We start from the raw sequence: 16791 nt of genomic DNA on the forward strand, positions 1-16791 counted from the left end.
TACTTGCGGTGTCAATGCCGTGTGAATGAGTCTTCATCATAATCATCATCATTGTGATCTCAGAATAAACAAAACTATTGTGATCCACCCATCGTCGGCCCACTACCGAGCACGGGTCTCCTCTCAATGGTGGAATGAGAAGGTCCATTGCGCTGGCCCAGTGCACATTAGCAGATTTCACACATCTTTGAGAACATTACAGAGAAATCTTAGGCATGCAGGTTTCCTCATGAATCATGATGTTTTCCTTCACCGTTAAAGCAAGTGATTTTAACTCCGAAAAGTTAGAGGTGCGTTCCTGGTATCGAACCCCCGACCTCTCAGCTAGGAGGCGGACGGATTAACCACCAGGGTAACGAGTCTTATTCTGTTTTAATAATTCATGTGGAGTAAAAACAATAAAACTGCCTCATTTTATTAAATGCACACAATATGGAGCCACAAAGAAAGGTCAATGAATACCTAATATTATTATTATTCTGTGCTGACGTCTATGGATCTGGCACTGGAATGTTTCAAAGTTTTTTGTTATTGTTCAATTCTTTTACATCAACCGCTATTTTTATAGTCAAGAGCAATAGTGTTTTTGCAATAAATACTAAATAGATGACCTGTAATTTCAATTGGCAATATTTCAAAATGAACAATAAGAAATCGTAAATATTTTATGAGAAAGTGAGGTTCTAAAAGAGCGAATGTTATTAATGTTTTCATGATAAATAAATTTTGTACTTGGTAATACCTACTGTATTACTGTATATTTTACAGTATAAAAATAATATGAATAGTGTTCCAAAAAGGATCTTTTTTAATCAATCCAAATAGTTTACGCACATGTTTAGGCAAGAAAAGAACCTCTCCAATGAAAATATTTATTCAAAACCCAATAATAAAACTTCTCGGGGATAACTTCATTCGATAAATTATAAAGTATTTAAAACAATTCAAAGAATAGAATTTAATGAAGGGAATCAGATAAAGTGGAAAACTTAGAAATAATACAATCTTTAATAAAAGAACTGTAACTAGATGATTTCTGAATGTTAATTGAAATTTTATTAGAAAGAAGCTTTATTATCGTTAGAGCCCAAAACTGTATATATATTTAGGTAATTTTAGTCTGTCTGTTCATGTATCACCCTGAAACTACTAAACAGATTTCTGAGGAATTTGGCCTCGAAATTGGCTTTGGAATAATTGGTTGAACCGTCAGGCTAAGATTATCTTCTGGTAAAGATCTAATCAGTAGGTATTTGTACTTTTGGGTCACCATGGACACGGTCAATGAATCATAAATTTATCCATCAATACCTGTCCTACTGAAAGGAATTGCAATAAACTATATTTACACACTTAGGGTATAATATATTAATGTAAAAAAAACTACAAAATTGCTCTTGCATATAAATTAAAAGAGTCATATATTATGTATGGCTATGTTTCAGGTAATTTGTATACTCTAGTATTGTATAGTATACCATTCGGGATAGTGTAAGAATTCTAACGATACCCCAAACATCCAAATCTGTGCAGGCATTTAGAAATTATGAGGAAATAAACACCTAGTACATATATACATGCACCCTGAAAACATGTTTTTTAGGTGAGGTTCTAAAACAGCAAAGCACTGAAGCCAAAATACTTCTTAAATAACTTAATTATTCTTAGCAAAAAAAGAAATGCGCGCTTGATTTAAGATTATTTCAGTACTATAAATTACATAATAAGATTTTACAGTACAAAATGTACATTCCGTTTTCCGTTTAAAAATGTAGTGTGTGTAATAAATAATATTGTGTATGTGTTTAAATTTAACGCGTCTGCCAACGAGTGTTCAGCGCACGCAGTGGCATCCGCGACCGCCTACCGACGCCGGCGCCGACCTGGAGCGAAAATCCACATATCGCCACGCCCTGCTTTTACTGTCAACGTGGTATAAAGTATGTCTATTTCGTGAATTACAGATAATTACTAGTACTGTGATTAATTACATCTACTTTGAAAATTTTCATTTCACAGTGATAACTAGGTTTGACAAATAAAACAATAAATATGTATGAGTCATGTGAAAATCTAATAAAATTTCTAATAAAAGTGCTAGTGTAATAAATGTAAGTCGTAAGTGCAACATAGTTATCAATAGTATTCGGGTAGTAAAGTTCTACACACGTTTGTAGATCTAAGCCGGCAGGTTAGTAGGTAACTGTGTCTAATATAGGTATACGTATAACAGAAGATAAAGTAGGTAAGTAGCAACTACATAATAACTTTATTGTTGTTAACTTTACTTGTTCGTAACAACAACAAGCGAGACCCGTAAAGGTACCTAAAACACCAAAGTAAAAGAAATCTTAAAAGAAATAACGTTTACTTTTTATTCCTGCTAACTTCCTAAAGAAAGTTCAAACAATTTTAAATATATGTAGTTTTAAATTCAACGTAAACTATAACGAAAAATTATGATCATTATTATTTCAGTTGTAAAGACTAGATACAGCTGACTATTCATGAAGATGACATTGAAGCAAAAGATCTAATTTATATTATTATTACGTTCAGTTCTTTCGTTTATAAATTAGAGTGGGACCTATAAAGCATCAGTCTTTTGCAGTGCAACTGAAATAGCACATTGCGAATCTCTAGGCTAAATATATCGAACTTTGGATAGCATGTATGTATGTAGACGATCAAAGAGAAATAAATAATACTTATTCCAAAATCATTAACTTTTGGCAGTGGTTACTGAAGCCGGTTACTTAAGTATATTCATTACAGAATAATTTGTTATCGCGAAGGTTAACCGTGTTTTGCCAACAGACACTATACCTACTTCCTAATGTGCAATTAGTAATGCGTTTATTTTATGCTAATGCATATTATGTTTGATGTGAAATAGCAATTTATTTATTTTTGGATTCAAGTATTTACCTACTCTATAAATGCAAGGTGAAATGCGCTATTATAAATAAAAACTCTCCAAAGCATAAACTATCTGGTTTAAAATAAGTAGTTTAAATTGCAGAGCATTTTCATGGACATTTATAATAATATTATAATATCTCGGCGAATAACTGCAAATATACCTAACAAGTACTTAACACATGTTATTCAAAACAATTAGAATTAATTTATTAATTAATACTAATTCAAAGTAATAAGTAACTAAGTAGGTATAATAATTATTTACTCCACTTATTATATATTAGCATACCAATATATCATTTTCTTTTTAATCCCCGACCCAAAAAGAGGGGTTTTAAAAATTTGACGTGTGTATCTGTGTATCTGTCTGTGGCATCGTAGCTCCTAAACGAATGAAATTTTTTAATTAAGTTTTTTTTTTGTTTGAAAGGTGGCTTGATCGAGAGTGTTCTTAGCTATAATCGAAGAAAATCAGTTCAACCGTTTGAAAGTTATCAGCTCTTTTCTAGTTTTCTTATAGAGGTTTTTGTGTCGGGGGATTTTTTAAATTTTGAGTTATATAAAAAGGTTTCCGATTTACATATTCGATTATTTAATTTTGTCCGAGCGTAAGTACTTGATAACAACAGGTGTAGTTTTATTAAATACGTTTTTAGAGAATACCGAAAGAGGATGAATATAGAAACTGATAAATAGAATACCTAACAACAGAGCTAATATTACGTTCACTTTATAGTCTATGTACCTACATTTAGCTATAAAATAAATAGGATACGGTAGAAATGGCTTGATATTTTTGGCCTCCGACCTTGCTGTGGTTTTGATAGCTTTACACTTGAATTAACCGGTAATAATTTAGACTGTACATTATTTTGTAGTTCTGGAATGCACTGAATTTAATGTTTTTATTTTTAATGCCTGTTACTTTTGCCCGCGAATTCTACCGCGTGGTTTGCGATATCAGTAATTTAAATAATAAGCTTTTGTTTATTTATTTAAGTTTTAATAGTATTTTGTTTGGTAATTTACCAAAGGTCTGTTTGAAGAATTAAGTAACTCTATAATCTGTTTTAGATATTTTCCTTAAAATATTGTCATATCATATCATAAACCATGTTATTTTGGTTTTGTTTAGATGAACAATGCAAGTTTTATATTTATAGGTATTTATACCTATTCCTGATATGAAACCTGGTAGGTATATCTAAAAGAGTTTGCACCTTATTTGATTGTTTGCAACCCAAGTTTGCAACTAGTTGATTGCTGTGACTTGACATATTTAACTTGGTTATATTGTCAAGTGATTTTACTTTTGTAAAAGATGTATTCACAATCAAGGCGTCATGGGAGGGACCAAGGATGAACCAACTATACTGAAAAATCACACTATAGACGTTTAACGAAAAAAAAAACAATTGTTAGAAATTTGTAAGAAGCCCTGTTTTATTCGTACTTCTTAAAAGCGAGAAAATAACTTCGTTTGTTTACGGTCAACGTGTTCTATTGAAACAAGCTAAAAGACCAAATTGAAATCTTTTATAGGGTTACACACCACAATCACATTGTGAAATTCCATGACCGACAAAAGTAAAAACATAATGGAAAATTAAAACAAAAGCTGAAGCCAAAAAAATAAAGCCTTTCCCAGTGGCGGACTAACCCATCGAGCGAACCCTGTGAATTTCCTTTTTTTTGTATGACAAAAACAGAAAATCAATTTTATCGAACGCGATATTTTACCCTTCATAAACATTACTTACTTACTTTTTTTTTTCAAAATTCTTAGTGGAAGTCTACTTTAGGTGTACCTACTTACATAGAACATAATGCACAAATTCAATTTTCTAGAGCAAGTTAAGTAGTCAATTACCTTTTTGTTTTATGGGTATGGCTTGATGACAACTTTTTCCACGTGGATTTAAATTTTCTTCAATCCCGTGGAAATTCTGGGAATCCTATTATTTTCTACGATAAAAGATTCCTATGTCCGTCTCTAGGATGCAAGGTATCCCTGAATCAATATCAAATATCAAATTTTATTGAAATTGATTCAATGGTCTCGGTGAAAAGGATAACAAACAGACAAACAGCCTTCCTTACTTTCACATCATTGTTGTGCCTCTTTAACATTAGTATGGGTAAAAATATAATATTATTTTGGAGCCCCAATTACTTCCTAGTATCATTATTATAGAACTGGAGATACTAACACCCACGGCTTTTTGTAAAACTATTAAACTATGTTAATTTGCTGTTTTGAAGAACAAAAGTTGAATAAAAGAGATTTAACCTGAGCTTTATGCAGCGTAGCATATTTGCGTTGAAGATCACTTTTCTTACTTTAAATTTTATTTAACTATGCCTTATTAAAAACTTCAACGAAGTCAGACATCTTGTTAGCTATTAAATATCTTCTTCACCCAAGATGTTCCCAGGATTTGGCAAAGATAAAACCTACATAATTACTAGATAATGCTGCGACTTCGTGCGCGAGGACTTTGGTTATTTAAAAATCTCCTGGGCACTCTTTGATTTTCCGTCCGTCCTTTGTAAAAAATGGTCTATGTCTGTCCCCTGAAAGTAAGCTAACTCTGTATCTTTCAACAAAATCAGTTAAACAGATTAGTCGTGAAAAGATAGCAGACAGACAGACAGACACACAATATTACTAACTGATGCCCGCGACTTCGTCCACGTGATTTTATTTTATCAAATCCCGTGGAAACTCTTTGATTTTCTGGGCTTAAAAGTAGCCAGTGTAAACTCTTTAACTAGACCCAAATCATACGGATCCATTGATTCGTTGCGTCGTGATTAAAGGAGGTATTCGCGACTTACGACCTATTTAGCCATAGCTAACCATATGCTTGAAGAGAAATTATTAGCCATAGTACCAAGGCGCACCGGCCCGAATACTGCTCTTCCCCTCGGACGTATCCAAAAGGGACCAGCAGCACCCAGGCACACTGAGAGGTCACCTCGCTGGCACCCCAAGAAGGTTCAAGCCTTTTTTTATCGCTGGAGAATGCGTTAACGCATCCCCACCCCTGTAACACACGAGTAGCTGTAAACTGAAAGGTGTATTTCCTAAGTTGACTTATCCAGTTACCGACAGGCTAACAGTGCTCCATGTTACTCCTTGTTATCAATTATGATATTATATCAAGAATATTTTGAGTTTTTCCTTTCCGTATCAAATAAAAGCAATATATCTGTATAGTACCTATCTACTACCTCGCAGCAGAAAATTTAATGAACTATAACAAAAAATACTTGTACAAAAATATTTGCTATACTTAGGTAAATCTGTCCTTATTATAAATGCGATAGTAGCTGTGTCTATTTGTTATTTTTTCGCGCCCAAACCACTCTGAACTGATTTCAAACAAAGGGAAAAAGGTAATTTGCAAAATAAATATAGAATGTTTTTATCCCGGAAAATCAAACAGTTTTTTAAAATCCTACATTCGCACTAAGGAAGTCACAGGAATCAGCTAACTTAGTATGTGAGCTTCTTCTCAGTAAGTACCACAGGTGACCACAGGGACTGCCTGTGGACTCATCACCATAACTCTATAGTCACCATAACCCGGTATGACCCACTGGTCATACCGGGTTGATACGATCCATTCCATATGCAACTGGGTCGAAATACCGATGGTAATGGTATGTACTCATAATGCATAAGGTATAATGTGGTTTAAATCGCGGCGAAAACTAATATTTCAATTTAAAAAAAAAAATGAGTTGAGAACGTTTTTGTCGAGTGCTAACTGCTAACATTGGCAACGATACCATTTTGTTCAACGTATTCCAGCGGCGAATATACGCAGGAATGACGAATTTTCACCCACGGGATGTCTATCAAAACTTATATTAATGTGGCCGGCATCGTTTTAGGTCGCGTGGACGTGGCCCGTATTAAAAATAAACATGTGTCCGGCTGCGTGGAGCAGCAGTCAAAAATGAACCGCGACATTTACAACGGGTGCACTTTCTATTTGCGAAGGCGCAGGCGGCCTCCACGTCATGTCGACCTAGCTCTCCAACTCTCCAGTCACGCATTTGGGCTCTACACACATAGTTATTATTTACGACCCATTACGCACGCACGGTCGACTAGTAGCCCGGCCACTTGCCTCGATAGCTCAACGGTTGAGAAGCGGACTGAATTCCGAAAGGTCGGTGGTTCAAACCCCACCCGCGGTTGCACTATTGTCGTACCCACTCCTGGGACAAGCTTTACGCTTAGTTGCAGGGAAAAGGGAGAGAGAGTATTAGTCATGAAAAAAAAAACTCGGTCGACGGCAACCGTTAGAATCTAATTTATATGGAAGTCATCGTGGGTATGCGCACAAAGTTGCCGCGACTCCTATTATTTATAACTAGCTGATGCCCGCAGCTTCGCCCGCGTGGATTGGTCAGATCCCCTGCAGCATCAGGATTGAGGAGTTGGACTCCAAATTTTTTATGAAAAAATGTCGCAAAGTTCCTCTATCGATTAAAAAAGAAATGACGCAAATCGGTTCAGAAATCTCGGAGATTTCGGTGTACATAGGTAGAAAAACACAACTCCCTTTTTGAAAGTCGGTTAAAAAAGTAGCCTATTTTACGCCCTGGTCAATCCTCTACTTGCCTGTGAAAGTCCCGTCAAAATCGGTTCAGCCGTTCCAAAGATTAGCCTTTTCAAACAGACAGACAGACAGACAGACAGACAGACAGACAGACAAAAATTTTAAAAACGTGTGATTCAGTTATGGTATCGTTCAAATAGCCATATGAGCTTAATATGAGGTAGTTATTTCGAAATTACAGACAGACACTCCAATTTTATTTATTAGTATAGATATACTATATTTACAGGTTCAAACGGTCGCCGTCGACTGAGTCGCCGGGCAACTAGTCGACCGTGCGTAATGGGTCGATTAGATGATTCCCGCTATTTCATCCGTTTTTGAAAATCCCTCTGTTTTTCCGGGACAAAAGTAGCCTAAATCCGTCTCCTGAATGTAAGCTTACTCTAAACCAAATTTCAGCGAAATAGGTTGAATGGATGGGTCATGAAAAGATAGTAGACCGACAGACAGACAGACAAACAGATAGATACAATTATTTTCGCTTAGCAAATGTATTAAGGTGGGTGAAAATGTACCTACATAACTCCACGATAGGACTCTTGGGATGGGTATGTTAGTTCGATAGGTATATTAGAAAACCTTGAAATTCTATTAGATAACAATATCTACTACGTACCTACTTCAAATATTCCGCCGGCCGATTGCCAGTTAGTTAAATCGGTTTATTTTTAACATGATTAAAGTTACGGATTTCCTGCAAAAGAAATGGAAATCAATTAAGCTTGCATTAAACTGTTATTCACATGAGCAGACCGAAGATATTCTTTGTGTTTTTAAAAAAAAGAGAAGCTGAATCCATAATAAACGTTATTAAAATCCTGAAGTTGCGTATCCACTTTCATCCATAAAGATAGGAAGTAATAATATATAGTACGATTTTGCTTTGCTCGCGCACAAATGAGCGAAATCTACTAATTTGCTCTCCGTTCACGTGCTCTCCGAGGTACGGAAACTCTACGGAAATGCCTAATTTGTACCTCCAAATCTGGCCACCCATTCAGTTACCGCCTTGGGTCAACATTGATTAACAGTCGTAATCGACTGCGCTGTTGCTAGACCGTCCTTCAACTCTTTGTCCACGCCCACGACTTTGCTTATGTGGAATTAGGATTACGTTTTCCATTTTCTAGTTTAGTCTACCGACAACATAAGGTTTTAAATCGATTATGGAAATATTCCTGCAAAGGCAGTACTATTTCTACAGTTGTATTTATTAATTCCATGTAATTTAGGATATGATGGGGCGGCGTGCCCGTGTCATAGTAAAAAAAAAAGGTTTTTACTTAATTCACCCCTTGTTACAGAAGTGACCATGGCCGCGGGCGATGTAACGCGCCGCGCCTCTATCACCGCTCCGTCGATGCACCGGCGTCCTTCGGCGAGACGAGGATCGCTTATCAAAGGCTCCCAGACTACCACATCAAAGGTAGACATTTTTTGAAGGAACTTTAATGCTATCTGCGCAGACAATTTTACTATCAGGCCCGCGAATCATCTGTTTGCGATTTTCCGCTTGATTTATCACTGACCTAAAGATCGTGCATGCTTGCCAGACTCGCAAAAGGCACACGAGGAAAATTTTTCAATGCAAGTTACACCGTCAAGACGCGGGGGCAGAGCATCTTCACCACCGATCTCTGCTAAAACCATTAATTTTGGAAGCGCCAGAGTGTTCTGTGGCTAAAACCATCAGCATTTCTACGATTCTGAAACCCGCTACCAACTGATGTAGCACGCATTTTCAATATTGAAACATGCATTGCATGTGCTCTTGCGGCTCTGGCGGATTGTATGCCTGGTGCATGTTTTATCTTGGTACGGTGATCGTATACCAACTACTGAGAGACAAGATTCAGTTATAAAAATAATTCATATTCATAAATACCTAATTTTAGTTTTACAAAAATTAAATACTTAAAACATACGTTATACAAAAGTAAATACTTTATAATTATTCAATAAAACCCCCGGCCAAGTGCGAGTCAGCCTCACATAATATTGCTATAGTAAAACCAAATTACCCATTTAGGCTGCAGGTTACACAAAACAATTTTATGTCGCATCGAAACGGCGTTAATCAGGAGTTAGCCATATCGCTAAGGGATATTGCCAACCCCCGGTATTGAACTCTAAAACACTGTAAGTCTATTTGGTCCTGCAAAGTCAATGTTCCGTAATTAAAATCATTCTTTACCATAACACAATACTAAAAACAAAGTTTCCAGCACGGAGCACTAAACAATCAGACCTACGTCAACTGAACTTGGTTTTTAACCCCCGACCCAAAAAGAGGGGTGTTATAAGTTTGACGTGTGTATCTGTGTATCTGTGTGTCTGTGTATCTGTGTATCTGTCTGTGGCATCGTAGCGCCTAAACGAATGAACCGATTTTAATTTAGTTTTTTTTGTTTGAAAGGTGGCTTGATCGAGAGTGTTCTTAGCTATAATCTAAAAAAATTGGTTCAGCCGTTTAAGAGTTATCAGCTCTTTTCTAGTTTTCTTGTAGAAAAGGAGGTTGGATAACCGTTAGGTTCATAATATTATGTCAATAGACAAATGTCAAGCTGTCAAGATGGACGTTGCCTAAATACATAATTATTTATTTCAAAATGATGTTTTGGAAAACTCAAATACTTTGGATCGTCGGGGGTGTTATAAATTTTTAATTTACACTTGTTGAATAATATTGTATAATAACTGTTCATGATATTATGAAGTCAGTAGAGGTTTAAGAGGGGTCTCTCCGTCACTCGCTTCATACAATCGTAGTTCCAATTTCATTTGAATATTATGCAACCAAAGTCCATGAAATTTTGCAGTCATATTCTAGAAACTAATATATGTGTCTGTAGTGTTTTCGATTTCTCTAAAAATATGTAGTTTTAAAATTACAGGGGCTCAAAGATTTGTATGAAATTTTTTAAGACCGCGTAACTTTGAAACCGAATATTTTAACAGAAATCTGTAAAACCACAGACACAGATATTAGTTTCTAGAATATGTCTGCAAAATTTCATGCACTTTGGTTGCTTAATATTCAAATGAAATCGGAACTACGATTGTATGAAGCGAGTGACGGAGAGAGCCCTGTTAAAAACTTTTATTAGCCTAAGTTTTTATTAACTCTCTTGTTTTTCAACTGTATACAATTCGATACTTATTTTGGTATTACATGACTTGAGCATGATGTAACTTGAGCTCTACTCTATCTAATTACCAAATAAATCTCTTATAATAAGCTGCCTATACCCAATAAGGGATCCCTATCTAAGAAATATAAAGACAAGAGTAAAATATATGTATGTATGAGTAGCTTTGCGAAGTATGGAGCATGACCAGTCAGTCAATGACTGCCTAAGCGTAGTTTTATAGCTCACGTCGTGATTGCACCAGAGCTACTTCGTGCAAAACGCATCTTCATAGCATATCTCACTACTTAACTTTAGTGGAAATAGACGCATATTAGAAACACTTCGGTGGAAAAGTAGCTTTGCGACCGCGAATGTTAATCCTCTTTATTCTCTATCTGTCCCAGGTGAATTTCAAAAAACCCGGTCTTATTCATCTACATTATAAAAGGAAGCTCTGTGCAAAATGTTCTATAGGTCGTAGGGTTTAGGCTGGACGTTGGCGGGTCAGTCAATGTGTCAGGACTCAGGACTTTATATATTTAGATAAAGAAAGATTTATTATACGTATAAAATGTGCCAACATGCCTCCAGTCATTCTTAATCCGGTTTATTCACTGGAATAATTGTGTAAAAATCTTATACAATTATTGCAGAGTAGATTAACTGAAACCGCCCGAAGCAGCATTAGTATTTATTTATAGCTAAGTTCCCAACTCCCTATTTCCTTCGTCGCAACGTCAGCTTTCTTTACCTATTTATGCAAACTCTGACGTAACATTTAGCGAGAAAATAAACACTATAAGCCATATAATATCATCATTTATTATTACTGCATACTAAATAGTATATTTATGGCACTGAAGAACATTTGGTTAAAATTCTGTTGTCCATCGAACAAGTTCGGCTTTGAAGCTCATACATACTTATCTACATTACATATTATCGATACGTCTCACTTGTATGTACGTACTCCCTTCAATGGAGATAAAATCTCAAATTGTATGATAAAAAGTTAATTGTATGTAATTGTTTGTATTACTTTCAGTTATTTCTGAATGCAGACCATATACTTTATGACTTTATTTTATTTATTAAAATCCACCAATTTATTGATTTTGTGACAATATCACCAGTCCAGAGTCACTTTTCCAATTATTTTGTATTAAAATCATTTGGGTTATAGGGTGCACCTAAAAATACACCTATCTAAATCCAATCTTACATACATAGGTACACCCGAAAAATGATAACCTTTTATTGCAGTCGGGCAAGCAATTATTTTATATTCTGTGAAAGTATGAGGGCTTTTAGGAAACACGTCACTCGAAGCTTAATTCGAACAAAAAATGTCTCTATGTAGGTATTAACTGTCGGGAGGCTTTAGAATTTAATTTTAGGACACGGTGTCCTCATTTAAGCAACCGAGTGATAAGGGATAACCTTTTTGTTTTTAACTCATGCATAGAAAATTCAGAGATAATCCATATGCATAGTCCATCCATGTTATACAAGTATATAATATATATATATACTATATTATAATAGTCTGTGTCTACTAGCTTTTCACGGTTCATCCGCTTAACTGACTTTGATTCATACTTTTCATCCCAGTAAATGAAAGACTTCCCACGGGACTTTTAATAAACATAAATCTACACAGATGAAGCTGCAGAAATCATCTAGTTTTCTATAAGGGCCAAAATAGACATCATCATCATCAGCCTGTGGACATCCACTGTTGGACATAGGCCTACTGTAGGCAAAATAGACATGCTGTTGCTAAATTATATTAGATCGCTTTTAGGAAGCTAGAAGCTACTATTTAACGTTTAACTAACGCTTGAAAGTTAATAATCGTATAGAAAGCTTCTCAGTAAGCAATGACTGTATCTTTAATCCGCAACATTGGAACCACAATCGTGGCAATTTTGTAAACTCTGGCATCTAAGTAGCTAAAAACTTGATACCTGTTCTCAAACGCAATGTTTTAACTTTATGTTTAACAAAGCCACTATAGCTTCGCTGTAGAAGAATTAAAAAAAAAAAACAAATGACAAAAATGTTGAAGCTCGTCCTTTTTAAATGCCCAAATGCCAATTTTCATGGATAAACCTTGAAAAATATTGAAATCTTTTTGCATTGAGGTCTACGTTAGATTTTCAAATTCCCAATGGTTTAGCTGTGCGTTGATGTGTTAACAGGGCTCTCTCCGTCACTCGTTTCCACTCGTTTCATACAATCGTAGTTCCAATTTCATTTGAATATTAAGCAACCAAAGTCCATGAAATTTTGCAGACATATTCTAGAAACTAATATCTGTGTCTGTGGTGTTTTAGATTTTTCTAAAAATATGTAGTTTTAAAATTATAGGGGCTCCAAGATTTGTATGAAATTTTTTAAGACCACGTAACTTTAAAACCGAATATTTTAACAGAAATCTGGAAAACCACAGACATAGATATTAGTTTCTAGAATATGTCTGCAAAATTTCATGGACTTAGGTTGCTTAATATTCAAATGAAATTGGAACTACGATTGTATGAAACGAGTGGAAACGAGTGACGGAGAGAGCCCTCTTAATAGTTAGTCAATCAGTTTTTGTTTATATAGTCATAAATATGTTTTTTTGTTCGTAGGAGGTGCCATGGGACATCATCGACCGATGCGCGCTGCCCATAGTGCTGTGCCATGCTCTCGCCGTGGTGCTGTCGGCGCTGATGAACGCGCTGCACATCAGCCAAATCTCTGTGTTCACGTTGTTCCTCTGGTTCTCCATCTCGGTTACCGGATCCCTCTGGTTCTACCACAACCTGCAAGTAAGTTTTGCTGTTTTAATAGTTTCGAGCAAAATCGTGAGTATAGACGGACTGACACCGATGTCTACGATTTTACACCCTTCAATATCTACAACCAGGACGCGAGCCGTTATCATAAGGGTGGTTTCAGGTAATTGTTTTTTCTGCGTATTCGCTTCAATAAAACAAACACGACTGCACGCGCTTTTCCGACTTATCAATTTTTTATTAATTAAATTGTAACAAGTGTAAATTAAAAATTTATAACACCCTATATATTTCTAAAAGAGCTGATAACTTTCAAACGCCTGAACCGGCTTTCAAACAAAAAAAAAACTAAATTAAAATCGGTTCATTAGTTTAGGAGCTACGATGCCACAGACAGATACAAAGATACACACGTCAAACTTATAACACCCCTCTTTTTGGGTCGGGGGTTAAAAAAAATTAAACGGGTTTTTTAATCTTACTTTTTAGCGTGTTTTATAATAACATATATTTGATGAGTTACTCATATTTTTATTATCTGTTACAACTCGTGAAATTTGTACTTATTGATAGAAAGTTTTTGTAGAAATATACGTACAGCTAACATAATTTCATAAAGATTTTTTGTGATAGTGTAATATTACAGTTACAGTTCACTGGTGAGTCCCTTTAGAATGATAAATAGAATAAGATGCTTTGAATACAAGCAAATACGTTATATTATGGAAGAATCGTATTTTGTTATTTAAAATTTAGGTACAGGGGTAATAAGTGTCCCAGTTTCACCCACATAATATGAAGCAATCCAAACCGCCCACATATTAAGCGTTCGTCTATGAGGAAATGTTTTTATCTTTGAAAGATATATTTCTGAATTTGAGATTCTTACTTAGATAAATATGAATTTTCCAGGAATAATTTTACCTGCCTATATCAATCAATACTTACCTATCTATTTTGGTGACGACGTTTTTACTGCCCGAAGTCAACACAACTGCTGTTTATTTCTTTTAATTTGTTATTTGCGTATTTACTATGAACCATATGTTGCAAAAACTAAACATATTATTCATTCATTAAATTATTCTATAGCGAAAAGAAAAAAACAAACATGATGCGCGACGCAAAAGAAGTTATGGACGTAAGCGAAGATTAATATAATTGTTTGTAATTGGCATCTCAACTCCTATAATATACTTAGTTCCTCTAAACACTAGCGTTTCTACGGCGTAGACGTTAGTCGAATCTATGACGGCAAAAATCTCTGAAACAGGATTTCTATGGGATGATTTAAAAAGCACCATCCACGCGGACGAAGTTGCAGACAAAAACTAGATTATTATTTTTATTTCTGTACATGATCCTACTCTTAGGAATAAATCAGTTACGGTTACAAACAGTACATTATTTAGATGAACATATTAAACCCCCAATTTGAATGAACCTCAAATAATTATTATTACGGACTATTTGCTTAGGTTTACAGCATAACTAATCCCGGGAAATACCCGGTGTTAATAACATCTACCTACGTTGTACAACCTAATATTATGGAGTCTCTACCGTACGAGTACAAACTAATTAAATTCTGTTCACAACATGTAACGTAATGAACTTATGAAATTTATAACACTACTTGGTCCCAATAAATCTTTAGGTATTTGTTATTTAGAAAAGTAGGTAAGAATTTAAATAAGTAAAAACTTGAAAGTCAACTGAAAAGAAGTGTTTTATTTTGTACAGTCTTGTAGAGCTTGTAAAGATGTTCGGGAGATTATTTTTCAGAGTTAAATGATCATGATATAATATAATATGATCATTAAGTACAATAAACGTTGTTGCAGATAAAGTCAAGCCCTTTAGGCAGTAGATAATAAGGTGTGAAAACTTATTGAGGGATTCTGCATTCGAATAAAAGACTCGCTATAGCTTTAAAATTGGAAATGTATAAGAAAGGTAAGTACCTATTTGATTAGATACTCCTTTGTTTGGTAAACGACCGTAGAAATTCACACCGAAACCGAGCGTAGTGGAGGCACTGCTGACTTGTTAACTAGAATATTAATTAATTTGAAGACAAAAGGAGACTCAATTTGGATGCAGGCCGTGACAGTCTCAAAATTCCACAGTCCTAACAGGCTACAAGTAAATTGGGTTCATGAGCCTAACAATATCCTACTAATATTATAAACGCGAAAGTTTGACGTATGTTTGTTTGTATGGATGTTTGTTACTCTTTCATGCAAACACTACTGACCGGATTTGGCTGAAGTTCGGAAAAGAGATAGACTATATCCTAGATTAACACATCCTACTAATATTATAAACGCGAAAGTTTGACGCATATTTGTATGGATGTTTGTTACTCTTTAATGCAAAAACTACTGAACGGATTTGGCTGAAATTTGGAATAGAGATAGATCACACCCTGGATTATCACACAGTGATAATAAATGAGTTCCCACGAGATTTTTAAAAACCTTTATGCAAGGGAAGTTGCGGGTATCAGCTAATATTATGTATACCTTATTATAAAGAGATAAAGTTTGTAAGTTTGCATGTAGGAGGTAATTACCGAAACTAGTCATGCGATTTCAAAAATCTTTTCCATTTTAGAAACGACTGTAATAGGTACATTAAGCTGCTAAGATAATTTAAAAAGTTGTCAAAGAAAGGTTATTTTAGAACGAAATAAAAAAACTGAAAGCTTTATAATAATTAACTTTTATACTAAAGACCGATTTCGCCAACATAAAAAAAATCTCGAGAGTAAAGATATTTTGCAGGATTTTAATATAAAAACTGTCATTACGCCCAATTTATTCCTCAGTTAAATGTCACTCGAGGTTGTATTGGTAAAATCGGCTTAGTAATAGGTACCTATATGACAAAAATGTTATTTATTCAACTTATTTTAAAAATGACACAGTACATTACAGCGAACGTAGAATTAATATTTTACTATTGACATTATTAATTTAAAAAATACAGATTTCCTCTTCAGTCATCGAGCTATATATGTAACAAGATAATCTGTTGTTGGTTGTTGCGGATAACTGTTGCAGAAAAATAAAGTCGCTGTGGCAAATTAATTAAACATAATTATTATTCAGCTGAAAGAACAACCGAGGCCTTTGTTCACTGAGGCATTATAAAAGGTTGTAAAATATAATAAAGCTTCCAAGATAATTAGAAGTTCGAAGAAAGTATTCCAGTACTTAGTGAGTACATAAAAACTCCAATCAAGACTGTCTTTTTTTAGACAAATATTAGCAAGCACCCGCGGCTTCGTCCCCGTGGGAATTTCAAGAAATTCGG

General features: G+C 34.9%; 1 protein-coding gene across 5 annotated transcripts in view; it reads left to right on the forward strand.

The window, feature by feature from the left end:
- The first annotated feature begins 1836 nt into the window (after positions 1 to 1836).
- LOC123870024 (D-beta-hydroxybutyrate dehydrogenase, mitochondrial) overlaps positions 1837 to 16791 on the forward strand; it is a 39793-nt gene continuing 24838 nt past the window's right edge. Inside the window, exons 1-5 of one of the 5 annotated variants that reach the window (XM_045913183.1) lie at positions 2073 to 2110; positions 3887 to 3896; positions 5982 to 5988; positions 8864 to 8985; positions 13327 to 13506. In XM_045913183.1, coding sequence (XP_045769139.1) covers positions 8872 to 8985; positions 13327 to 13506 — 294 coding nt within the window. In that variant the 5' untranslated portion in view covers positions 2073 to 2110; positions 3887 to 3896; positions 5982 to 5988; positions 8864 to 8871. Of the gene's footprint in view, positions 2192 to 3886; positions 3897 to 5981; positions 5989 to 8863; positions 8986 to 13326; positions 13507 to 16791 lie in introns of all 5 variants that reach the window. The other 4 variants (XM_045913182.1, XM_045913179.1, XM_045913180.1 and 1 more) reach the window with 4 other exon arrangements.

The sequence above is a fragment of the Maniola jurtina genome, chromosome 12, assembly GCF_905333055.1.
Source record: "Maniola jurtina chromosome 12, ilManJurt1.1, whole genome shotgun sequence".
NCBI classification, from domain to species: Eukaryota; Metazoa; Arthropoda; class Insecta; order Lepidoptera; family Nymphalidae; genus Maniola; species Maniola jurtina.